General features: G+C 31.7%; 4 protein-coding genes across 6 annotated transcripts; 2 read left to right on the plus strand and 2 right to left on the minus strand.

The window, feature by feature from the left end:
• Positions 1 to 9,526: 9,526 nt before the first annotated feature.
• On the plus strand, positions 9,527 to 11,259 carry LOC122568677 (thioredoxin-2-like). The gene is made up of 4 exons (XM_043728683.1): positions 9,527 to 9,694; positions 10,606 to 10,722; positions 10,792 to 10,905; positions 10,984 to 11,259. Exons 1-4 carry the CDS (start codon positions 9,671 to 9,673, stop codon positions 11,044 to 11,046), a joined length of 318 nt encoding a protein of 105 aa, XP_043584618.1. The 5' UTR covers positions 9,527 to 9,670; the 3' UTR covers positions 11,047 to 11,259.
• Positions 11,260 to 11,322: 63 nt separating this feature from the next.
• Positions 11,323 to 17,295, minus strand: LOC122568669 (DNA-directed RNA polymerase I subunit RPA1). Its single transcript, XM_043728671.1, has 6 exons — positions 17,151 to 17,295; positions 16,865 to 17,081; positions 12,240 to 16,603; positions 12,007 to 12,162; positions 11,614 to 11,917; positions 11,323 to 11,538 (listed from the first exon to the last, which is right to left on the minus strand). The coding sequence occupies exons 2-6, from the start codon at positions 17,046 to 17,048 to the stop codon at positions 11,405 to 11,407; spliced, it is 5,142 nt and encodes a 1,713-aa protein (XP_043584606.1). The 5' UTR covers positions 17,049 to 17,081; positions 17,151 to 17,295; the 3' UTR covers positions 11,323 to 11,404.
• Positions 17,296 to 17,451: 156 nt separating this feature from the next.
• LOC122568671 (protein SHQ1 homolog) lies at positions 17,452 to 20,302 on the plus strand. 2 transcript variants are annotated; one of them, XM_043728674.1, is made up of 8 exons: positions 17,453 to 17,919; positions 17,980 to 18,364; positions 18,458 to 18,862; positions 18,939 to 19,062; positions 19,155 to 19,318; positions 19,413 to 19,567; positions 19,666 to 19,713; positions 20,047 to 20,302. In XM_043728674.1, the coding sequence occupies exons 1-8, from the start codon at positions 17,777 to 17,779 to the stop codon at positions 20,201 to 20,203; spliced, it is 1,581 nt and encodes a 526-aa protein (XP_043584609.1). In that variant the 5' UTR covers positions 17,453 to 17,776; the 3' UTR covers positions 20,204 to 20,302. The 2 variants fall into 2 exon arrangements, with proteins under 2 accessions (XP_043584610.1, XP_043584609.1); XM_043728675.1 differs by lacking the exon at positions 19,666 to 19,713 and having other exon boundaries at positions 17,452 to 17,919.
• A 138-nt stretch (positions 20,303 to 20,440) lies between these two features.
• LOC122568670 lies at positions 20,441 to 23,357 on the minus strand. Of its 2 annotated transcripts, none has more exons than XM_043728672.1 (7): positions 23,012 to 23,357; positions 22,402 to 22,698; positions 22,043 to 22,154; positions 21,348 to 21,918; positions 21,011 to 21,195; positions 20,747 to 20,932; positions 20,441 to 20,676 (listed from the first exon to the last, which is right to left on the minus strand). In XM_043728672.1, the coding sequence occupies exons 1-7, from the start codon at positions 23,350 to 23,352 to the stop codon at positions 20,488 to 20,490; spliced, it is 1,881 nt and encodes a 626-aa protein (XP_043584607.1). In that variant the 5' UTR covers positions 23,353 to 23,357; the 3' UTR covers positions 20,441 to 20,487. The 2 variants fall into 2 exon arrangements, with proteins under 2 accessions (XP_043584607.1, XP_043584608.1); XM_043728673.1 differs by having other exon boundaries at positions 22,402 to 22,802; positions 23,012 to 23,128.
• Between the last annotated feature and the right edge of the window lie 375 nt (positions 23,358 to 23,732).

The raw sequence follows: 23,732 nt of genomic DNA on the forward strand, positions 1-23,732 counted from the left end.
ACGCGAAAAAGGAAAAGGAGAAGATTCGATGAGGCGTGCAACGATTTTCAGTCACTCAGTGGCCTCTCTCCGTTTGCCCGGAAAATCACTTTCCAACTACGAAATCCCTGTGACTGCTCGCGACTATCCTTTCGTGTAAACGCGGCTGGAACGTTCGAACTCGCGACATCCAATGACATTACCGAATCAAACGGTCGTACGACAAAAGATGAAGAATCTTCGACCGGATATTCGAGAACTCGTCTTATTCCAATTTTGTTTGTCCTGCGTGATACAGCGGTTCTTTCGGTTCCCTCGATTTTCGTTAGAATCGTGAATAGTTCGTTTGGTTGGTCTGTAAACTTCGATGAATTTTGATGGAAAGTTTTATATCGTTATATTTTGACGATATTGGGTTTCCTGGAGATTTCGATGAATTTTCTGATAGAGAGATTTACATCGTAATATTAACGATATTGACTTTTCTGTAAACTCCGATGAATTTTGTGCGACGAGAAGTTTTCTATAGTAATTACAAATATCGCAAATTTTTATTTCATTTGTATTTTACAATTTGTTCAGCTGGACATTCGGTAAATTTCGGTAAAGTACGTTGCTTTGTACGTGTTCGATTATAATTTCGGCGTATTGTTTATTTCTGCCAATGCTTCTTTTCAAGACATTACTGACCAGGCGAAATTAGGAGAATTTGTATATTTATCATAGATTCATGGAATGATTTTTATACGTTTGGAACGAGGTATACTAATTTTTAAAAGGCTTGAGTAAATAATATTTTTCTATAACTTGAAATTGATAATTTTATTTATGGTTAGTAATAGTATTATTTACAGTATAGTAATTTTATTGATACTTTTATAGCTTTATTTTTTAATAACAATCTTTTCAATGAAACTGCGTGAGTTATGAGAAGATTATGTAACTGTGAAAGCAAAAGGTTTGATTGTTGGTGAAGTAGGATACGAGTGAAGGACAGTGATTTGAGAAAAAAGAAGAAGGGTAGAATTTTTTGAAAAGATACGATGATCTCACTCCTCTCGTCGTTTGTCCTGCTGATCTTTCTCTTTTATTGTCGACGATATCCCGTCAAAATATCGTAAAGCCACTGTTTTGAAGTTAAAAAACGTTCCCCCATAAAGCCATCATGGATCGTGGTCACTGGAAATTGCTGAAAAATTCAAGCTGACGGCGGTGGGTCCAAAGAAAGGGTAGTAAAAGTTTGAAAGAGATATTACGAGCCATTGGAAAAGTTTCTGACTTTCTAAAAAGATCTATACGCAACCGTACGTTCTTACATTTGTTTAGAGAAATTTATTCAAATGTATGATAAAAAAAAATGCGCAGGTACGGTAGAATGATTCTATCATATTCTGTTTGTGAATATGTACCTATAGATATTCATGATTATCATTACACATATCCTTTTTTAAATATCCGACTAATATTTTCCAAGCAAAATATATCAACAAACTTCACCGATCAGAATGTTTCAATAAAATCCCATTAGTCGATCGATTTGCGACTATCTTATCGTGAAATAAAAATCCAATCTATCAGGACTATGAGAACATCGAAACCACCATAGGTTTGATAATTGAATTTTGTAACATACTTATATTTAATGGAAACTTGCTCGAACATAAAAATACCAAATTTCTAATTCCCTAAAATCCTCTACTTCCTATTCGCTATTCCAATTGAAGCAAACTATAATTTATCATTATTATTTAATTTGTACTTTACAATTTACAAGTTACAATTTACAATTTACAAGTCCAGCTGAATATTCGGTAAATAAACTACAAGCTGAGCCAATAATAATTTTTCCTTCGACTCACGACCACTCACCACGCTCGTGCAAATTTTGTAGCTTAAAACAAAAACAATTAATTTGCGTTCAACGTGGAAGCGGACGATGTGTCTATGCTAAACAAAGTGAAGTGGTCCGATTGCAGTTAGTTCGTTCCGAAACGGTGAAGATTTAAGCGAGCAGTTAAACGTAAACGGACACGACAGCTACCGCAATTTCATTCTTCGTGGAGAGAGGGCTGTCCTGTGTCCATTTGCCCCGGTGCAGCGTTTCCTTCTTTTTTCTCCCTCTGTCTGTTGGTGAAACGCAGTCCGCGTCCTTTTGTCTAAAGCATTCGAGCGTGGTGCCTCGTGAAGGATGGAAAAAAGGAGAACCGTCTCTCCGGGCCAACAAAAGCGCCAAGGGCAAGAAAAAAAGGGAAATTTATGTACGTAGCGTGGCGCAAGCACAGCGCCATCTGCGTGGAATTTCCTCCGGTCCGTCAGTTTTTCAGTTTTTCCGAAAGATATGGGTCAACCGGACAGTTGCGAGAAACCGTCGCCCTTTTTCGGTCTCCGGTCTACCTAAGTTCGTCTAATGATCCCCGATTTCTCGGTGAGTTAAGAGCCCAGGCTATTTCAAAGCTCGCCGAAATCTCGCTTCTGCCGCGAATTTTTCCATTAATGCGGTTATCTATGTTCTATGGCTCCACGATCTCTGCTCGTCTGTTCTCGTACTACAAATTTTCAAGTTGCGTTACGTCTATCTTTTAATTTCAACTTGTTGACAAATGTTCTTGACAACTGTTGCATATGGTCGGTCATAGGATAACGTACACTCCTTCAATTCGTACATAGTTTTTTTCATAATTTTAACATCTCCAAGGATATTCGAACACGTAATTGTACGTACAGTTAAAGAACTCTGTATACTCTTCTTAAGGGGGTGTCCTGAATTAGAATGTTCTGAAACAGCGTTTTATTAGAAGAGAAAGAAAGAAATTAAGTTATTAAATTGTGAAATATGGTTTTATATATATTTAACGAATACAAAAAAATTTTTTTTAAAGTAAAAAAAAAAATTACAACAGATTTCTAAGCCTGTTTCATGGGCTACAGTCTTCAATCGGCGGGAAAGATCCACCTCGTAATTCTTGACTGAAACAAAAAACCAAAAAAAGATTAAATTATTATCTATTTTTCTTCTGAGTGAACTAAACAAAGGCAGAAAAAAGTTTATTTAAATAATTGTTTTAGTTATAATATTTTTTTGATTGAAGACTACAGCCCACGAAATAGGCTTAGAAATCTGTTATAATTTTCTTTTTACTTTAAAAAAATTTTTTTGTATCCGTTAAATATATATAAAACCATACCTCAAAATTCAATAACATCATTTCTTTCTTTCCCTTCTAAAAAAAAATCACAAGAAAATGCTGTTTTAGAACATTCTAATTCAGGGCATCCCCTTAAATTTGTACGTATTATCGCGCATGATTTTTACACGTTGCTTATTTACAGACCTCCCACGAACTTTGATGTGATATAGTAATGAATTGAACAATAACAAAGAGACGTCAACTTCGACAATTTCGTAATATCAAATTTGTTTATTAATTGGACTTGCAATTATATTTTTATATTAATATCTCTTGAATCGATGAAGATCAATGGCTAAAATGATCAACTGTAGCGAGATCAATTGCTTGTAAAAAACAATGAATAAAATTCATAGTTGAAAGAAGATTCGCTTAAGGTGGTAAACACGCATCTTCTGTACAACATTGGCAACTTCTCCAGACGATTAAAATTTCTCAAGGGAAAGAGACGTAAACCGTAGGCTTGACTGTTGCCCGACTCATGGAAAATTTGCGTGAAAAGACATTCGACGATTTTATAAAAATGTTCAGTGGATAGTAGTGGGAAGGGAGGAAAGATGGAAAAGAAGGAAACAGTTAGTCCTTAAAACGGCGATGGAACATTTATCTCGAGTGTCACTTCACCCAACTTTCACCGGCACAATGTCACTCCGTTCTCTGGTTGCTAGCTCGCCCTTTTTCCGCCCGTTCTTGTCCACGTCGAAGGGTGTCCTCGAAAATCGTCGTAATGGAGCTTCATTCAAGCGACGTAGCAACGTCGTTTGCATTTCTTCCGATTTATCTTCGTCGTTGGTAACGCTGTTCAACGGCAAGGCACTTGTGTCCCTTTTGTCATAATAGATTCGCGACGATGCTACCAGGGATCAACGTGATCACCAACTGTCTACTCTTTGGATGAGCCTACGAGAACGATATTATGTCGAATTCTTCCATAAGATACAACCTGAAAGGTGTTCTTTAGATGGTTCTCATCCTGTAAGCTTCTACTTGCTACGATCACGTTTGTACGAAATATTTTTCTACGTCTATTAAATGGTATTTCTGTTGTTATTTCTGTATTCAGAGGTAGGATTACAATAGCTATTGTTTTATTCTTTGGATAAAACTATCACACCGTTCTGAGCCGAAAAACCTTTATTACACTTTCTTACATGGACTAGGGATAAAAACAAAAGAACATCTTAAACCTATCGATTAAATCTATCGATTGTATCTAGAACTATCTTCTAGTTACGATTTATTGTAACTAGCGCACCTGCATATGGATGGCGAGCGCGAACTCACGTTGTCATTTTCAACAATTTCATATTTTGATTGGAAATTTGATAAATAACAAATTTTATTATCTATTTTATAGATATTTTTAAATATCTTGATATGTAGAAACTCGACACTTCGAGCAAATAATCAAGTAATTCCGCGTGAATGCGAGTAATATTTCTGTGTTGAACGAGCTTTATCTCTATTGAGAGAATTAAATTAATTATAAAGAAGTGGAAAAAATACAAAATCCCAACGTCTTTGGATTTACGTTATTTTTTATAATACAGAATAAATTAATATTATTAAATTGATATTTTTTATATGGTAGGAAATTTAAAAAAATACATTATGCATTAGGGAAATCTTAGATTATAAGAGTAATAGATGGACCTTAGAATGGATTTGAGCTAAGAACGGAATATTTCAATCAGCCGGTCACGTTTGTCGCTTTCAGTTATCTTCATCGGCGTTCTCCAAAAAGAGTTGCGTTTTACTAAGCCGGCAATCTCTGTCGTTCTGCACGGAACGAATTTTCTAACGCGTAACTAACGCGAAGCCAGCTTGCTGCTGGTCGCTATACAGACGCTTAACAATGTCATCTTGGTCATCTCTTCATGAACGTCGGTCGATATATCATTACAAAGTGGCCGCGACTAAACGACGCTTCGTCGCTTCCAAGATGTCGCCGCACTTCCGTTTGGCAAAAAGACGGGGAATCTTCGAAACGAACGAAATTTCACGTCTGACGAAATTTCCTTTCGTTCGTTATTGAGACGAATATCGATCGTTTCTTCAAATACACTACCTTCTATTCTTTACGAACTATGTGATTTGCACGTATCATGCGGAAAGTCATCGAGTTTTGAGCTGCATGTTTCTCTTTGAAGAGAGTTCTGTTCTTGGAAAATCACGATTCAATTTTATGGAATATAAAGGATAATGAACCGTGTTCAGATATTCATTTAAAGATGTTCGTACCGTTAAGAATATATAATCTTCTTTGATAATCAATTTTTTGCAAATTTTTTGATGAAACTTAGATATAGATATTACATATTGGTTTAGAGAAAATTATATCTTCAAATAGTAAAAATAGAATAGAAGATACGAGATGAATGGACTATACAATTATTCGGTATAATATTGTGAATAAAATGATTACATTTACAAGTGTTTCGTTAATTTGCATATAGGTCGAATTCAGAGTAGAGAGAAAATAAATGTGAAGGAACTGTGGAAATTATGGCGAAGCAAGAATAGTGGAAAGTGGGAGAAACATCCCGCATTTTACAAAATATCAAAGACTCTGCAAGGAAATTGAAAAACTGAATAAGAATGTATCGACTAGCATTCAATCGAGGACAAGATTTTCGGATGTTAAACATGTCGTGCCTCGGAAAAAGTGAGGAAAGTGATTTTCACCGATGAAGATATAGTTTAAACAAATACTCCAAATTACATATTATATATTAGATAATATACATATTACAAATTATTAAAAATACTAATGTTTTATATTAAAGAGATATTGGTGATTACAATTTTTATACGTATAATTGAATTTAATTTCTCCTTCATCTATATCTATAATATAACTTGTATACTCTTAAATGTTTAAACTTAATTATTACATGTAATATCGTATGAAATAAGGGAAATAATTGTACAGTGTCATCATCTAACAATAAAGCCTAAAACTAAAAACATCGCTAGTGATTTTAATCTTTGCGTGTAAGTCGCACGTTTTGTAATACCGATCGTGCATAGATAACGATATTATCTACGAACGGTAAGTTGTATTTTTTATTTCTCCAGTTTCCAATCTACCTTATCCTTAATTAACGGTCGATGTCTATTCTGTCCTGAATCAGTAATATCAGCGACGAAATATAGACCGGTTCTGTACTTCGTCTGTGGTAATGTCAGAAATAACGTCGAAATGGTAAGAGGTCTCTAGAGTCCCTAAAACACAGGGTAAAATATACATAAATTCTGTCAAAACCGTAATAAATATTACATCAAGCATATTTTACCAATGACGAGGTAGCTCTTCGTTGATTATACTCCTTCCTTTGTGTTGTACATTTACGGATATTTAAATCAACATTATAGTAATATGCATTCGCATTAAATGAATATCTATTGTTAAAATAAAGTTTACTACTCATCAAGTACAAATATGAAATTACACTGTGTAACATATTAAATCATACCCAAATATTGTTCCTGTTTCAATGATATGTTATCTATATACAAAAACAATAATTCTTATCACACAGTCATTTCATGAATAATCTATTCCTTATCTTCAGAATACTTATATAATATTTCATTGATATTTCCATACTACAATTATTCTAAATGTGAATTTCAAAACATGACGTAATAAATTTTGCTACCAACTTTAACATTATGATAGATAATAACAAAATTGCGTTTTTAAGTGAAATATGCTATTGCTCGCAATGATACATACTATAAGTTTGCAGAATTTGCTATAGGATTATATAATAAAAATGTTTAATCAATACGGGGAAATTCCAATCAACATACATACATGTACACATATGAATAATAGTTCCATCAGTCGTGATCAGTTACTTCGTTAATTTATCACTAAGTCTGTAATGCTATATCATTGTTTTAATATATAATTTATCGTGGCTTAAAGTTAATCTCAATTTGAAAATGCTTGTCTGCTTTATCAACTTGTTTACATTCGAATTACCCGTACCCAATTTGTTAACGCACTATGCATATCCATAGTTGAAAATCATTTGTACACATACATATACATTACTTAGCCAAATAATTTGTAAAAGTGGATACGACGAAATTGTTTGTGGAAAAATAAAAAAAAATATAGAATAAATTTTTTTCATTCTCGGCTCAGTTTTCGAGAAAATCAAGTATACTTGAACATAGCTAATTCCGAACTGGGTAGGACTAAATAATCGACAGGAAATCATTCTATATGTAAAAATAAGCCAAATGTAGAATAAAATTTTTTCGTTTAAAATTTCATTTTCAAGAAAATAGAGTTCGAACATATTCAGTTAAGAATTGGCCTAATAAGTACATGCGTGTGATAAATTTTCAAATTTATTTTTCTCGGAAACAAAACATTTTGTGAAAAGTTTTACTGTACATTTCCGATTTACTTTTACGCGTAGAATGATTTCCTGTTGATTATTTAATCCTATCTATTCCGGAATTAACTATGTTCAAGTATACTTGATAAAATTTTATACTCAATTTTCTCGAAAACTAAGTCAATCTCGGATGTTGTGGATTGAAAATAAAATTGGATTCTTCTTAAAATGTAACATTTGTTCTTACATGAAACAAATTATATAAATAAGTCTTTAAGTAAATTTTAAATATCTAATGAATTCTATTATGGTCATATTTATTTAATTGCCATATTACTTTAAAATAGATTGCAATGAATGTAACTCTGTTATAAATAAAAATTCTGTGCAAGCGTATGAAATGATTTAGTTTAGCAAAAAAATTAGTAATATATTGGAGTATTACATATATATGTATGTATGTTCACTAATTTTTTTGCATCGCACGTCACATCGTTATTGCGTAATAAATATTATGTTACTACATCAATATAATTATTTGCGTTACGAATGAGTAATAAATCTATTTGAAACGTAATACAAAGTATCAGGTGTAATATTATCAGAGATACGTATAATATGATAGTATAGGCACAGATATGAAAAGTTAGTAATTCACTTGAAACTCTTGAAAGCGTCACCTTTAAGAGGAAAATCACGTGATGTCATTACAATGCGTATATTATATATATTCGTGTGTGTGTGTGTGTGTGTGTGTGTGTGTGTGTGTGTGTGTGTGTGTGTGTGTAAATGACTTTTATGATTATAATTATTCTATGTGTATTGTTCACACTGATTACGTATACATATCATACCTAATCACTTTTTAAAATAATATAATACTTAATTGTAAGAATTTAAGATTTATCAGCATTTAGTCTAATTTTTATTAAACGTATTTAGTATCAATCTAGGGAAATAGTAGAAACTAGCGTTAGCGTATTAATCGATTTCTTTAAGAGGATTGACCTACATATTCCATGTTATTTTGTAACCAAGGTTATTTGGTCACAAAATCATTACCGAGAACCACTAGCTTAACTATTATCGGAACTACTATCATCTTTTCATAGATTACTATTTTATCTGATAAAATAATAACAGTGCGTGCAAAAATATACATGCATTCGTCCTTATTTTTATGTAAAATTAATCATTAATTACATAAACGTTGTTCTACGGTGCAATGTCGAAATATGTATAAACCGTAATATCTTATCGTTGATTAAAAAAAGGCAAAAAATATTGAATGGTACGAATTGCGTCGCAACAGAACTTAACAGTGGAGATATACTAAAGATCGAAGATAATGCAAATTCAATTATTGTACTGTATTTCGTGTTAATGTAGCGTTTAGTATTAATATAATGAATTGTAATATGTGCAATTTGTTCGATCATCCTCCAAAATTGCGTGCACTTCCTCACTATGATATAAACCATTACTGGGAAGTACAGTGTGATCTATCTAGACATTCGGAAATGTTCGTGGACAGGGCCGGATGGAAGATTTTTAAGGCCTGGAAATATTGACCCAACGAAGGTTGCCTTTATAGAAAAATATGAGGGAAGTGGATTAAAATGATATAAATTTACATAAATATGAAATTACATTTATATTCTGAAGGGTTATGTTTAAAATTTTTTAAAAGACAGTATGCATGTTTAGAAAATAGTTATTTCTTTTAACTTTCCATAAAATAAACAAGTAAATTATTCGTTATAGGCGTAAAATAAAATGTATTTTTATTGATTGGCAAGACTCGGTGCTATAGCTTCCTCTAGTTCCCCTCTTAATCCGTACCTGTTGGCGGATCTTTGGAGGTCTTTTGGAGTACAATACAGCCAGTACGCAACTTGTTTCGCCTTCCCTATACTTTACGTATGAGCGTGACACTAGACACTACTCTATGGGACTCAAGTCTGAAGGAGAGAGATAGATAGAAGGAAAGTGAATGTAAAGGAAGAAAAGTGTGAGAGAGGGAGGAACACAATTACTGAGGAGGATTCTGAATTCCGACCACAGCGCTCAGTCGTTGACGAACATCGAAACCGTTGGTTCTATACTACTTGTAGTCAAGCGTTAACATATTTCCTAGAAGAAACAAAAATGGTCGTCCAAGTTATGAATGCCGTAAGTAACTAGATACGTATATATTCGTGTAATTCGTTACATATATAATTACATATGTATAATATGTGTTAAATAATTTAGAAATCAGGCTTGAAAATACAAGAAACAAAAAATTAGTTGGTTAGGCTACAAATATAATTTATTCGCATTTCGCGTACTTTCTACGAAATCGATTGGCTTTGAAATAATCGATTCAAGCTTGCTTAATTCTACTTGGTAGCAAAGTTTCCATTATAATACAGCGAAGAAGTTTCTGTAGGAAGCATGTCTGATGTAGTTGGAATCATCATCGGTACATCGAATCGTACCGGCGTTCGTTTATCTAGCTAGTTTAAGTGCCATGGAATTGATGCGGTGAACATTTTCGAGCGTGACGTTCACGTTATATTACGTCAATTCCAAATAATTCCAATTGCGACATCAATGTAGTTCGTGGCATTGGCGTGATTCGTTGTATCGAAGCATGCAATTCAAACATGCTTCCATGATAGATGAGTTTTATGGGCGGGACAATCTAACTCGATGATGATCTATTTATTGATTTTAAATCATATAATTGATAAAGATACTTCAAATAGAATTGTACCCAAAAACGATTTTTATATTTTTTCTTTTTTTATTGTTTTACTTTTTTAAAAGTATAATTTTGTATGTTTAGAAAAATTATGAACTAAAGGAAATATTCTTCGTACTTCAAATAATTTTATTGATATGTAATTCCAATTTTCATTAAAAATATCTACATGCACTATATTTAATTTGCTGATAGGTATGTGATAACTATAGATAGCTGGCCAGAACCAGGTATCTATTTAGGACAAATGTAAAGCTAATATAATAGTATTGAACAATTACAGTAGGGTAATTTATTATGTTTAACAGTATAATATATTTGTATGTTATCTTTGCAGGCTGATTTGAAAAGCCAGCTTGAGAAAGCTGGAGATAATTTAGTTGTAGTTGATTTCTTTGCTACATGGTGTGGGCCTTGCAAGATGATTGCGCCCAAACTGGAAGAGTTATCAAAGGTTAGATAATTTACCTTTCATAGAAAGATTTCTGTTAAATAATTCTTACAAAATATTTTTTTGTAATAGGAAATGGAAGATGTTATCTTTTTGAAAGTTGATGTAGATGAATGTGAAGAAATTGCTAGTGAATATGGAATTAGCAGTATGCCTACCTTTGTTTTCATCAAAAACAGTAAAGTGGTATGTATTATTTTAAGTTAATATCATATAAGAATACAGTTAAGAATTCATAATATAATGTATAATATAATGTTTTAGCTGGAAACCTTCTCAGGTGCTAATTACGACAAACTTAAAAGCACAATTCAGAAGCATAAGTGAATAAATAATTTTAATGGCAAAAGTATTTTTGAACAGAATTGTCTATTGGTTATCATTAATCAATAAAGGTAACTAGCAAAAATTTCATAATCAGTAAATATGAAATTATGTATTACTTGCAAAATGTAAGGGACATAATTTTTTGTCAATACATTGTCAGTTTTATTATACATATTTTGTTGCAAAATAAAATGTAATCAGCTTATAAAAAAATATTCATCCAATATAATTCTTTCTTATGTTATTGTCTGATAATGTAAAAAATAATTTTCAAAATTTGACATAAAATATTAAATTTATTTACACAATTGCATGTATCTATGTAATTTATTCTTGATATTAATCCTATTCACATTTTTTATCCACCTACTGACAAGGTAGTTTCCGGTTGTTTCTGTATTTTTACCAATATCGAACATGACCCAGTACCAGATTTACAAGGTTGACCTAACATTAATCGACTAGAAGGCGATACTAAATTATCTCGTTTTCCTGTAAATAAAAGACATAATTAACACCGAATTTTTCAATGAATAAATAATTCCGTCACTTTCTCTGTTCTCTTACCTTCTAAAGTCGCATTTTTCAAAAAATTAAGGGAACTTTCAAAACTCATTTGTTGCAATGGAGATGCTGAACCTTCCATTCCTTTACGACTGAGAGGTTGGAATCTACCATCAAAAGTCATGTAATCCGCAATTAAAGATAGATGTCTAGAATCAACTGTGATTCCATACATCTTAAATACATCTCTCACTTCTTTTATAATAACTCTGTTAGCAGCTTCAATACCATATGTTTGAGAAATACCATAAATGTCATTGGAATATAATTTGTTTAAATTTAGAGATTTATCATATTTGAACATTTCCTATATTACAAAAAAATTGCGAATAAATAATAAAATACAAAATTGTGATCACATACACATATGCATTATAATACAAAACTTTTACTTACTACTATGTTTATACCATCAGTTTTAAGAATTGTCTCTCCATTATTATTTTGAAACGTAAAAGCACGTTTTACGCAAGGTACCTCCCATAAAACAACTTTATTTGCAACATTTCTAGTTATCGTTGGTAAATCCAATTTTAACATTTTAAGAGGTAACTGCAGAAAAAAATTGTAATCATCAGCTAATTCTTTTTATGAAGAAGAAAATTTATAATTCTCACTATGATACTTACCCAAAATGTTAATTTACACCATGAGAATTTATCTTCATCATAATCATATTCTATTACATGAGTATACATATTTTTAATATCCCTCTTTCTCTGTGCACTGTAAGTTTCTTTTACAATATAGTCTGATTTCTCATGTCCTGCGTCATAATCATCATCGTCTTCATCTTGTTGTTGGTCATTAGTTTTCAATTTTTCATTTTCATGCTCTACAACAATATCATCTTCTCTTTCATTTATATCTTCTATTTCTTCTTCTTCTTCTGGATCCTCATATTCTTGATTTTCTCTATGACGTGAAATTGATCGTAGTAAAGTTGCATCTGCATCCTCTGCTGCTGCTTCTTCATCTGAAGATTCGTGCATTTCTCCTAAATTTGCATGTTTCAATGCAGATTCTGCTCCTTCATCAGGTTCTGCTTGATCTAATAAAGCATCATCCTCATACATAGATTTCTTTTCCTCTTCAATATATACCAAAGCACCTGTTACTTTAGCAATCTTTTTAATTTCTTTAAACATTTCCTTAAAAAATACTTCTTCAGTTTTTTTCAATACCTCATGTGATTGAACACAAAATTCCGATTTATAAGATTTATGTGGAAGATAATTAATAGTCATAGTATACACTAATTGTCTATTTGGCAATTGCTCCATTTTTCTACTTACATCAATATTGTCTAAAACATTGGATAAAATGCATTTTGTTAATTGCAACCTTAATTTATTTGAGCGTTTTGTTACATTCTTTAAGTCCTTTCGGAATGGTATCTCCATGCTAGGCGTTTTAATATTTTTCGATGCCATCATAAGTATTTCACGTAATCTGGGTATACCCAAAGTAACATTCATTTCTCCACGACCAGCAAAGTGGAAAGTATTTAAAGTCATCTGAGTTGATGGCTCTCCTATTGATTGTGCTGCTAATAAACCTACCGGTTCACCAGGTGGGCAAACAATTTTCATTACCTTCACAGACAAAAGGTCTCTTAAATCTTTCTTTTTTATAATCGAATTGTTAGATTTACTGGCTATATATTCGTCCATTAAATTTTCTAATCGTTCAGAAATTACACCAAAATCTATATCTTGTCTATATTTTGACATTATTGGATCAGGACATCTTGCACATTCGGCATAAATCCATTTTTTATCTTCTTCACTAGTTCTTAACCACTTTCTCATAAATGAAAGAGATGCTTTGCTTCTCCCACTATTTTCATTAATTTCCTTATATTTCGATTTCTTAATATTCATATCTTCCCTTGAAAACCTTGTAAATGGACTAATTCTTCTCTTTTGTAATGCACTTCCGTTTTTACTTTCCCATTTTTTAATTTTTCTCACTACTTTTAAAATTTTACCTGTATCTGAGTCCATTTTTAAATTCTTTACCATTTCTTCATTGAGAATCGCATTTTTATTGTCTATTAAGAAATTTAATTGTTCCTTCCTCAAAAATCGTGAACCTGGTATATCAAGCCCATCTTCGCCATAATAAATTTGCACCAAACTACCGTCTGAGTCTCGTACTGTTGAATCATAATTGATACTTAATCCTTCAAGATGTTTAATAAGACATCTTTGTAAATAGCCTGATCTACTAGTTTTTACAGCAGTATCAATGAGACCTTCACGGCCGGCCATACAGTGAAAAAAGAATTCTTGAGGTTTGATCCCTGTCATAAATCTACCATCGATAAAACCACCAGCTCTTGGTGTAGGGTCGTATGCAGGGAAACTTGGAAGGCTTTTCCCACTGATCATTAAAGGTGGCCTTTTTCCTTCCAACTCAATCTGTCCAAGTAAGCAAGATATCTGCATAGTATTTACGGTAGAACCTTTTGCACCGGATTGAACCATCAATTGTAGATTATTATCTGGAAATTTTTTCAAAAGACCAGCTGGTAAACAAGCTTTATTTATATCATTAGTATAGACATCTAATGCGCTTTTATATTTTCGATCGATTTGAGCACGGAATTTAGAGTCACTCCAATAAGATTCTTCAATTTTAGATGTAACAATATCCATAGGTATATCATCGGGTAATTCTAACACTGATCTCTGAATATTTTCTCCAATTTTTCTACAGTTAGAGATAATTTCTTTCCGTTTCTTATCTGCTTTATTTAACAATAAAATATCTTCAATACCAAGAGTAAATCCATTTCTTTGTAAAGCAGCTTGAAATAATTTACCAAAGGCACTTAACAACTTTGTAGAGCATATCCCCCCATATAATTCGAAAATACAATGTACAAGACCAAATGGAGTTGCACCATAATGTGTCTTATCAAGTACACCACATAATAATTCTCCATTTCGTATTATTACTTCGGCTTCTGACATTGTTTTAGGATCTAAAAATTCAGTACCACATTTCCACTGCCGTGCTTTTCCAACTTGCCATTCTTTTGCACTGATCTTAGCATTTGCTGTTAAATTGATGCGTGCTTGATTTGGTGGAATAATATTAATGATAACAGTGGATACAATTTGTTTACCAGACCATAAGGGTTTTGGTTTTATAATACTGGGAGGAAGAAGAATTATATTATCTTGTATTGTAGATAAAGCAGCATAAACTAGTTGCATATAATCTTCACGCAAAAAGAATGTCCCTCTTACTGTTAATCGCACACCAGAAACCATATGATCTTGAATGAGACCACTTAAAGGAGTACCATCTTTAGGTACAAGATATTGATTAGATACATTGGCTATATTGTAGCCTTCACTTCTAGCTAGTTCATTTTGGGGATAATGAGCATTCATCTCATCGCCATCAAAGTCTGAATTATAGGCTTTACAATTAGCATAATGCAAACGTAATGTTTTTTCTCCTTTTAAAATACGTGCTTTATGAGCCATTATACTAGGCTTATGCAAAGTTGGTTGACGATTTAACAGCAGAATGTCTCCATTTTGTAAATGCCTATGTATAATTTTAATGCCTTTAAAAAATTTGTTTGCTTTATCACTTGTTGTTAGAAGACGTTTTGCAATAGCTTCTCTTTGAACAGCATTTGTGTTAGAAATGCGTTGTATACTTCCATCTTCGTGTTCAACCATTACTGCACCAGGATGAATATTAGGACCGTTTAAAACTAATTGCCTTAACTGTACAACATTCCAAGGTGTAACTGGTGTTGGATATGTTAATTTCATTGCAAAAGCTTCAGGAATGCCAATTTCATCTATGTTCAAATTAGGATCTGGTGTAATAACAGAACGAGCAGCAAAATTAACTCTTTTACCCATCATATGCATTCTGATAATTCCTTCCTTTTTCTCTATAACTTGCTTTAAACCCTGGCAATTTGCAGAATCTGCAGTTCTATTCATATCACGATCCATTAAATGATCTACATTTATTTGTAGATTTTGCCAAGCATTGTGTAATTTTTCAATTGCTGTATTGCCTTTTATTTGTTCAAAAACAAGTTTTCCCTCTTCTGTTAGTTGATTTGTATCTCCATCTTGAATTGTTTGAATGATATTTCGAAGTACAAGACAATCTTGGATGATACTCTTGTAAACTTGAGATTGTGGATGTTCTATCATTTGTCCATTGACAAAATTAACTGGCCTAACTATAGGTGGTAAAACTGGTATTACTTCAAAGAAGAATATATCAGTTGGATATTCAATATCTACCATTCCAAAGCAAGGTATAAGTACTTTTAAGAAATCTCTCTCATTTTGCCAAAGCTTTCTGAGGTAATCTTTAGATTGATCTGGCATTATCATAACTGTCTCTAATTTATGTACTACTCCACGTGATTTTACTGACCGGGGAGTATTAGATGTCTCAGATATTTTAGTGGTCATAATTTTATTTTTTAGTGTTGTAATTTTTGGTATAGGTTCTTGACAATTTACACAGACTTTCAATGTTGCATACTGTTTTATAACATTTTCAACATATGTATGCCATTGCATATTAATATTTTTGGTATTTAGTTGAATTTCATCATATTGCACAATAGACTGATTAAGTCTTGGTCTATTGAGAAGATTTTCAGTATAATTATCAATTACATTTTGAACAGCTTGCACATCAACTTCATAAGGATTACTCGAACATGAAACAACAAACATTACTTCTTGTTCTAAACCTTCAAGGTCACTGAGATATCCTTGTTGAAGTAACTTCAATTTTGCAGTAAGTAACAATTTTACATAAGATGGAATTTGTAAAGAGAAACAGTTTAGACATGCTAATTTGATTAACATAGATAATCCTCTATGAAATAGTGGATTTACTACTGGCATAGGCAATTCTATATGTCCAAAATGACCTGGACATTTGAATACATTGCATCCACATGTTCCACATGGATCCGAACTTTCTAAAAGTGGCCCTAATTAATAAAAGAAATATGTATTAGTAAATTGTACCTTTACTTTCCCTAATTTGCATAAAAATATAAATAATATATGTTGGGTCCATTATCACAAATCTCGAACAAATACAATCGGATTGAATGACAATTGTTTAATTACGGTTATAGTAGAATCTAGATTACAATATTATGGGATTTTCCCACAGTTCCAAAGGGGAGGCTCCAATGTTCTTCCATCTCCGACATATATATAATAATTTGCATCGTTTCATTTATTACCTAATGCTGGGTCATATAAACCTCCTTTTAATGGATGTCCCAAGATATTAAATGATAATGGTGTCCTTATTTTAGTAACACTTAAATTTCTTATGTCATTTGCAGTAAACATAGAAAACATTAAGCATTTTGGATCTAGATGTTTTGGAGTTAGACGTGGAGTATGATACTTATATTGTACCATTTTGACAAATGTTGCCTCGTAGCCTTTTAGTTTCTACAAAACAAGTGGATTGTTTTTAATAATTTTATCGATAATTTATTAAAAATAAGAGTTTATTTATACCTCTTTTCTTTTGAAAAAAATGATATAAGTAACCTTAATATAAATTATTTATTTCTTATTAATATTAAATATTAACTGGATTAATATCAAACATTATTTATAAAATTTCATTCAACATGATAATAAATCGTATAGGTTATGAAACGTTAATCACATGGCTGCTACCGCTACTAGCATGTATAGTAAAGCATGCGATTGGTCGATCTTTGACCAATTAAAAATCGATAGTTACATCGATATATTTATCGCTAAACTATTATTGCAATAGCAAATGATTTCGTCTGAAACTAGGACGTCAGTGAAATGGCAAGTGAATCGAATGAAAAGAATTTTAATCTTTGAAATATAGTTTATCGATACAAAGTTATTTGTAAGAGTTAGGAACATTTACAACCAGTATAATAATGTTACAAATATAAGCTTTAAAGATTTGTCTTATATGGTATATAAATAACCATAGCGTATAATAAAGCATTTATTAATATATTATGTGTTTACTTCTATGTCTGTATCGATAATGCATGGTACTCGCGTATTATAATAATGTAATTTTGCAAAAATATTACACCTAATGAACGCGAGGAAAGAATTTTAAATAAAATACATTTTGTAAGTGCATTACAAAGATGTTAACTCCACGATTTGAAATAACTCAAACTGATACAGAAGTTGCAATAATTATTCATGCACCATATGCCAATATCAAAGACACGGAGGTTTATGTTGATGGAACAGATTTCAGATTTTATTCTACACCATATTATTTGAGGTAAAGTAATAGTATTTAATAGTTATAAATATTATTTTAATAAAATTTCTCTATTTTTAGGTTAAGACTACCAGGTGAAATTGAAGAAAATGACTCATCATTTGGCTCATACGATTGCGAAAAAGGAGATTTCTCTTTAAGATTTTCAAAAGTGGTAAAAGGAGAATATTTCGAAAATTTGGATATGATAAGTACATTATTAGCTCCACCAAAAAAGAAGAGTACAATTGTACCAAATATCGAAGTAATTGGAAATCCATTAGCAAATTCTGAAGATATTAATGATATACCAAATGAGCATGAATTTACACCAAATGATGAAAACACTAATGGAGATGAATGGTACATGCATCAGAACAATACTATAGGAACTGTACCTCTTTTGCCTGTATCTCCTAAATATGGTTTTGCGAATAAAGTATCTGTAGCTTTAGCTGCTTTTGAGGTAAATGCATTAAAATATTTAGTATATATATATATGTTCTACATCTATACAACATCTAGTAGTGGCATATAACCTTCTCACTTTTAATTTCAGTCAACATGGATTAAGGAAATAATAGATCTTCCAATGCCAGATACAATACCTCAATCTGAGAGAAGAAAATTGCGACAGAAACGTGAAATTTCAGATTTTAACGAGGAACATTATTTGGCAGATCTTATGCAACCAGAATGCATAGAACCATATATCTCATTTTCTGCAGAATGGGACACTTTGAAAAAAGAAGACATTTCTTTCAATGAAACTGAAGTAGATTTATTAAAAGAACTCCCAAACAAAGAATATTTATTAAACAATGAAGAAACACATAAGTTACTTTTAGGTTTAATGGATATTTTATTTGGTTGTTGCTATAATCACAGAACAACATTAGGAGAAAATACTGTTGAAAGTAGTTGGACTATTAATAAATTAAGTTCCACTTTGTGTTGGTTTGATGTATGTAAAATGTTTACAGAAGTACCAATAGTTATTTTTATTATATTGTCTTATATATTGATAATAATATTTTTAGGAGTTTTCTGATGCAGAAGAAGTTGTAAAAGCTTGTTTTAGAAGATCGATATGTTATCCACTTTTTAGAAATTGGGATTTGTCTAAAAAAGTTCTTGAAGATGTGAAGAAAGTAATTAAGTTAGGTAAGTAATGAACAAAGCACAGGTTTTTTAGTTTACATTATTTTATTTAGTACATTATTTTTTATGCCTAATATTTTTTCATAAATTTTTAGGTAAAAAGTATATTATAAAACATTTCTGTGAAGTACATAGTTTGTTTAACAATTCGTGTGAACCGCGATATATATTAAATCAGTTGTATATAAAAGATTACCTGATCTGGTTACAACAGATTAATGAATCTTTAATAGAATCATTGGAATCTCTTATCGCTAATGTAAGTATATAAATATTAAGGAGTAACTTTTATTAATATATATTATTAATATATAATATGTAGGGTTTATTAATGTATATTTATTTCTCTTAAGGTTGAACCTTCTAAAGATGACATGCAACTTGACTTAGCAGAGCTAGAGCAAGCAGCTTATTCTGTGCAAGAAGAAGATCTTATTATAGAAAATTCTGTTCATGAAATAGTGGATCAAATGGATGAATTAACAGTTAATGACAATGACAAAGATAAGTAAGTATAATGTACAAAATATTTCGTAACTTTTATAAAATTCTGGGATTCATTAAAGAATATTATATGTCTTTATGTTATATGATTTTATTTTAAAGGCCAAAGACTATATACTACATTAAAGACAAACATTCTTTAAAGTATTTGTAAGTATTTCAATAGAATTGCTTTGAATATATTCCTTAACAAAGCTTTTTCGTTTACCTCTTAATAAATGAAATAAATATTTGTACATATTCTATATATATTTTAATCTGAAATATACTAATATAATACACTAACTTCTAAAGTGCACATTCCTTTGGTGAATTACATGAACATCAAATTGTAAACTTATCAGTAATAAAACTTATAGCAATAACAAATTGCCATTATATTTGCACATTACGCATGGATGAAATGCACAGTAAGGAAGATTTATAAAACTTATTATTTCCTTCATTTTTTAATAATCCACATGTAAATTATGTTTTATATAGGTTATCGAGTAGTTCGAGTTCAAGCGACAGCAGCGATACTGATTCTGAAAGCGATTCAGAAAGTAGCACTTCAAGTACCACTACAACAAGCAATAGTAATAGTTTAGACTCGGACGATGTAAGCGAACCAGAAGAAATTACAAATGAGTATACTTAATGATATATACTTAAATAACGAAATCTTTCTAAAAACAACGTTTTTGAAAGTTTTTTCTTACTTATAATATTATAAATAAAACTTCACAATTCTACCTTATGTGTTCATAAAAATATTTATACATACTTATATGTACACTACACGTGAAGCTGTTTTTAAGATATAAAACGATGTATAAATAAGAGATTCATTTCCGTGTCTATTTTACAACTATACAACTTTATAATTATTTGTGTAGACATATTTTTACGATACTCGTATTTGTCATAAGTGTGATTGATTTGTCACATGGTATAGTAAATCCATGTTAATAATTTATTATAATGCTCGATTAATCTTCGTTGCATAAAATCATCCAAATCATTGTTATTTGTAATATTCATGTCTGAATCAGTTGAATCGATATCGCTTGATTTTAATACACTGCTTTCATTATCGAAAGCATCATTAGTATTACTTTCTGTATCCTCTGCCTAGAATATTTTATAAAACTTTAATTGTAAATGAAAAATGCGCTGAAAAAGAATTTTTAAGTATCATTACCGTAACGTAGTCGTAATCTGTATACTCTGTATTTTCTTCTTTATTATTGAGTTCATCTCCGTCGATAGTTTGCCAATAATCTGCTATTTCTCCATATATTCCTGGACTTTCGTCTACACTGTGCACGAATTGAGCCAACGTTTTATCGTCTAATATCGTTGATTCTGACCTTTCTAATGCTGCTGGCTTATTGTTTTCAACAAATTAAAACGGGTCCAATATATTGTTAGAAGAAACTTATTGTATTTACTGTGCATACCATACCTCTTGATCAGAAGTTGTACTTTTACTATTAAAATGATCATGATAATCAGGACTTCCTGTTTTTAGAATTAAGTGCGTATATTTTTTGAATGTTCCATTTTCTTCATGTAAATGCGGAGCGTATAATATAATACGTAAAGGCATATTCTCGTCGTTTGAACTTTGTGGCTCAGTATTCTTACTTACTGTTAAATAACGCGAGAAATAAAGATTTGTGAAAAGAAAAAAAGATATGTTTTATATATCTTATATACTATATAAGTTATATATATATTTCAATATATGCAAATAAAAAGCGAATTCAATATCAATTATGATGATATTTGATATTTAATACCTTCTTGTTCTTTTATTTTCACATCATCCAAACTAATATTTGATTCAATTTGAAGATCTTCGTGATTTCTTGTTAAATCGGTATTTGAATCGTTACTCGTGGAAAAGTTGTTATTACCATTTACGTGCTCATTGGAAAAGATGCAATCTTGCGCTTCACTGTATACTTCGGTCGTCGCGAAGTTTGATATTATAGTCGGTATCTGAGTTTGTTCTTGTTCCAATGGTATTTCAGAAGTTATTTCAATATTCTTATCGGTAAAAAGAATGTTGTCTCGTACATTGTCATCGTTTTTCATATTTTCTGTAGTCCGTACCGTTGACGACTCAATTGTGATATCATAAACCGTACTTCCATTATTGCTTGGATTAAAAGAAACGACGGTACTGGTATTTTTATCATCTTCAATTTCTTTTAATTCCTCTGAGGATATATTGCTAGTCTTTAAATCGGTAAATACTCTTTCTGTACGCGTATCAAGATTTTTATCTGTCTTTATTTCATCTGAATTGATAGCTTTTAAAAGGTATTCCTCGTATTCCACTGAATCGCGCGCTATCGTTGATTGTTCCTATTTAGCAAACAAATAATTTTTTTATATATATTTGCGCATTCTTTTTTCGACTAGATTAGATTAAAGATTAAAAAAAAAAATCCCGATATTATTATTGGAAAATTTATCGAATTCTGCTTACATAGCAAGGACCACACGGATCATCGTTATACGTGGAAAGAATGGCCGCTTTAACGTAAGGGAAGTATAGTATACTCCAGGGTACTATGATCTGATAAGTTACTTTACCGCAACTGTAATAACATTTTATTGAAATTATTGACGTTTAATTCATATTTTAATAAAATTGTAAAAGCAAGATAAATTTTTCAAACAATTATTTTTTAAACATATTTCTATTTCAGTAAAAGCTGATTTAATTTTGTATTTTAACGAATATTCTTTTCTTCCGTGAGATTATGAGGTGAGTTAATATTAAAGAAATCGTGTTCTACCTAATAAAATTTCTACGATTGTAAATTGATCGTATTAAATGCTCACCGATCGATAATGACTACTTCGTCTTTCGATGCATAAAAACTTTTCCAGATACCCAACTCGGAAGTGTCTTGAAGAAAAATTATGTCCTTTTTCTTGTTTTCAACGTCAGCGAACAACGATTCTTCTAAGTCCAAGAAGTACTCGGACTCCTGTATATTTTTAGATATTTCTCTCCACGCTTTTATCTCCATATTGTTCACCGTGCTGTCTTCCGGAAAATCTGACGGCGGCGTCACCATGAAGAACAAGATATTCGAAAAACCGGACTTGTCTAATCGCTTCTTCAATAATCCCAACCTTGTACCAAATGATTTTTACAAGTGTCACTTCAACGAACTTTACATTTAACTCGTGTCTCTTAAAAATTTCAGATTCAGATTTGAAACTAAATTGAACTAAGTCTGCACAAAGTACAATTTATTAGAAGTTGTTAAATGAAGAATTAAACAAATCAAAAATAGTAAGATTTAAAACGAATGTGAATAAACGAATGTGAAATTTCATGTGAGTACGAATACAAATTATTGACCATTAGACGCATCTAATCTACAATAATAAGTGTTACTAAAACTATCGACAAAACATACTGATCATTCCATCAACATCTTACATGATTGCTTGCCTGTAGCTGTAATACCAGGAGGGATCCAAAAATGCGAACACGTTCACATGTCCCAACTGTTCCTTCCGGAGATTCGTGGCACGACATTGCTCGATATGTCCTCGGTTCTCTTGTGGTTCCTTCGATTGGCGGAAATGACGGGGGATATCCAACAATCGGAGGATTCTATCCTTCTCGTAAGCTCCGCAACTTCCGACTATTATCATCATCATCATCATTATTACTGTGATCACAATCGAGATCGACATAATTATTCGTTCACTTTCTTCCACAGAACCGTGTCCAGGAATCTTTGGCGAGCCAGAAATCGTCGGAGAAGATCGTTTCATCGACTACCAAAAATAGAATGAGACGTATTCATGCAGAAGTGAAATGTCGATAATTATGTCGTAACACTTGGAAATCCGTGTAAACAACGCAAAATTGGTAACCGGGGGGGAGTTAGTTTCGCTTGTCTTCAGAGGATGCTCGTTATCTGAGGCGCGATAAAATAATGGAAAATGTGACAATGAAGCCGCGAAAACACCGAGTACTTTAAATCATTGTACGATCGTTGCCGGTCGATGTGCGCGCGTGGCCTCTGCGATATATCCCAGCCAGAAAAATCAATTTACGTCGCATTGATGCGATATGTATGCGGGTCACACGGAAACTGTAAGCCTTTTTCTGACCTCACATGCTGCTGCTGCGGTCCACCGTTCAACATTTC

The sequence above is a fragment of the Bombus pyrosoma genome, linkage group LG6 (genome assembly GCF_014825855.1).
Source record: "Bombus pyrosoma isolate SC7728 linkage group LG6, ASM1482585v1, whole genome shotgun sequence".
Classification (NCBI taxonomy): Eukaryota; Metazoa; Arthropoda; class Insecta; order Hymenoptera; family Apidae; genus Bombus; species Bombus pyrosoma.

Bases quoted from the DNA above. Each gene is read 5' to 3' on its own strand.
- LOC122568670 (XM_043728672.1), bottom strand. From the start codon at position 23,352: ATGAAACGATCTTCTCCGACGATTTCTGGCTCGCCAAAGATTCCTGGA. The intron at 21,919-22,042 runs GTAAGCAGAATT...TTTGCTAAATAG, and splicing joins ATCCGTGTGGTCCTTGCTAT to GAACAATCAACGATAGCGCG. The intron at 20,933-21,010 runs GTATGGTATGCA...GAAAACAATAAG, and splicing joins GTACAACTTCTGATCAAGAG to CCAGCAGCATTAGAAAGGTC.
- LOC122568671 (XM_043728674.1), top strand. From the start codon at position 17,777: ATGTTAACTCCACGATTTGAAATAACTCAAACTGATACAGAAGTTGCA. The intron at 18,863-18,938 runs GTATGTAAAATG...TAATATTTTTAG, and splicing joins CCACTTTGTGTTGGTTTGAT to GAGTTTTCTGATGCAGAAGA. The intron at 19,063-19,154 runs GTAAGTAATGAA...ATAAATTTTTAG, and splicing joins GAAGAAAGTAATTAAGTTAG to GTAAAAAGTATATTATAAAA.
- LOC122568677 (XM_043728683.1), top strand. From the start codon at position 9,671: ATGGTCGTCCAAGTTATGAATGCC. The intron at 10,723-10,791 runs GTTAGATAATTT...TTTTTGTAATAG, and splicing joins AACTGGAAGAGTTATCAAAG to GAAATGGAAGATGTTATCTT. The intron at 10,906-10,983 runs GTATGTATTATT...ATAATGTTTTAG, and splicing joins TCATCAAAAACAGTAAAGTG to CTGGAAACCTTCTCAGGTGC.
- LOC122568669 (XM_043728671.1), bottom strand. From the start codon at position 17,048: ATGGTACAATATAAGTATCATACTCCACGTCTAACTCCAAAACATCTA. The intron at 11,918-12,006 runs GTAAGTAAAAGT...TTTGTAATATAG, and splicing joins CTGATGGTATAAACATAGTA to GAAATGTTCAAATATGATAA. The intron at 11,539-11,613 runs GTAAGAGAACAG...TTTTATTTACAG, and splicing joins GAAAAATGCGACTTTAGAAG to GAAAACGAGATAATTTAGTA.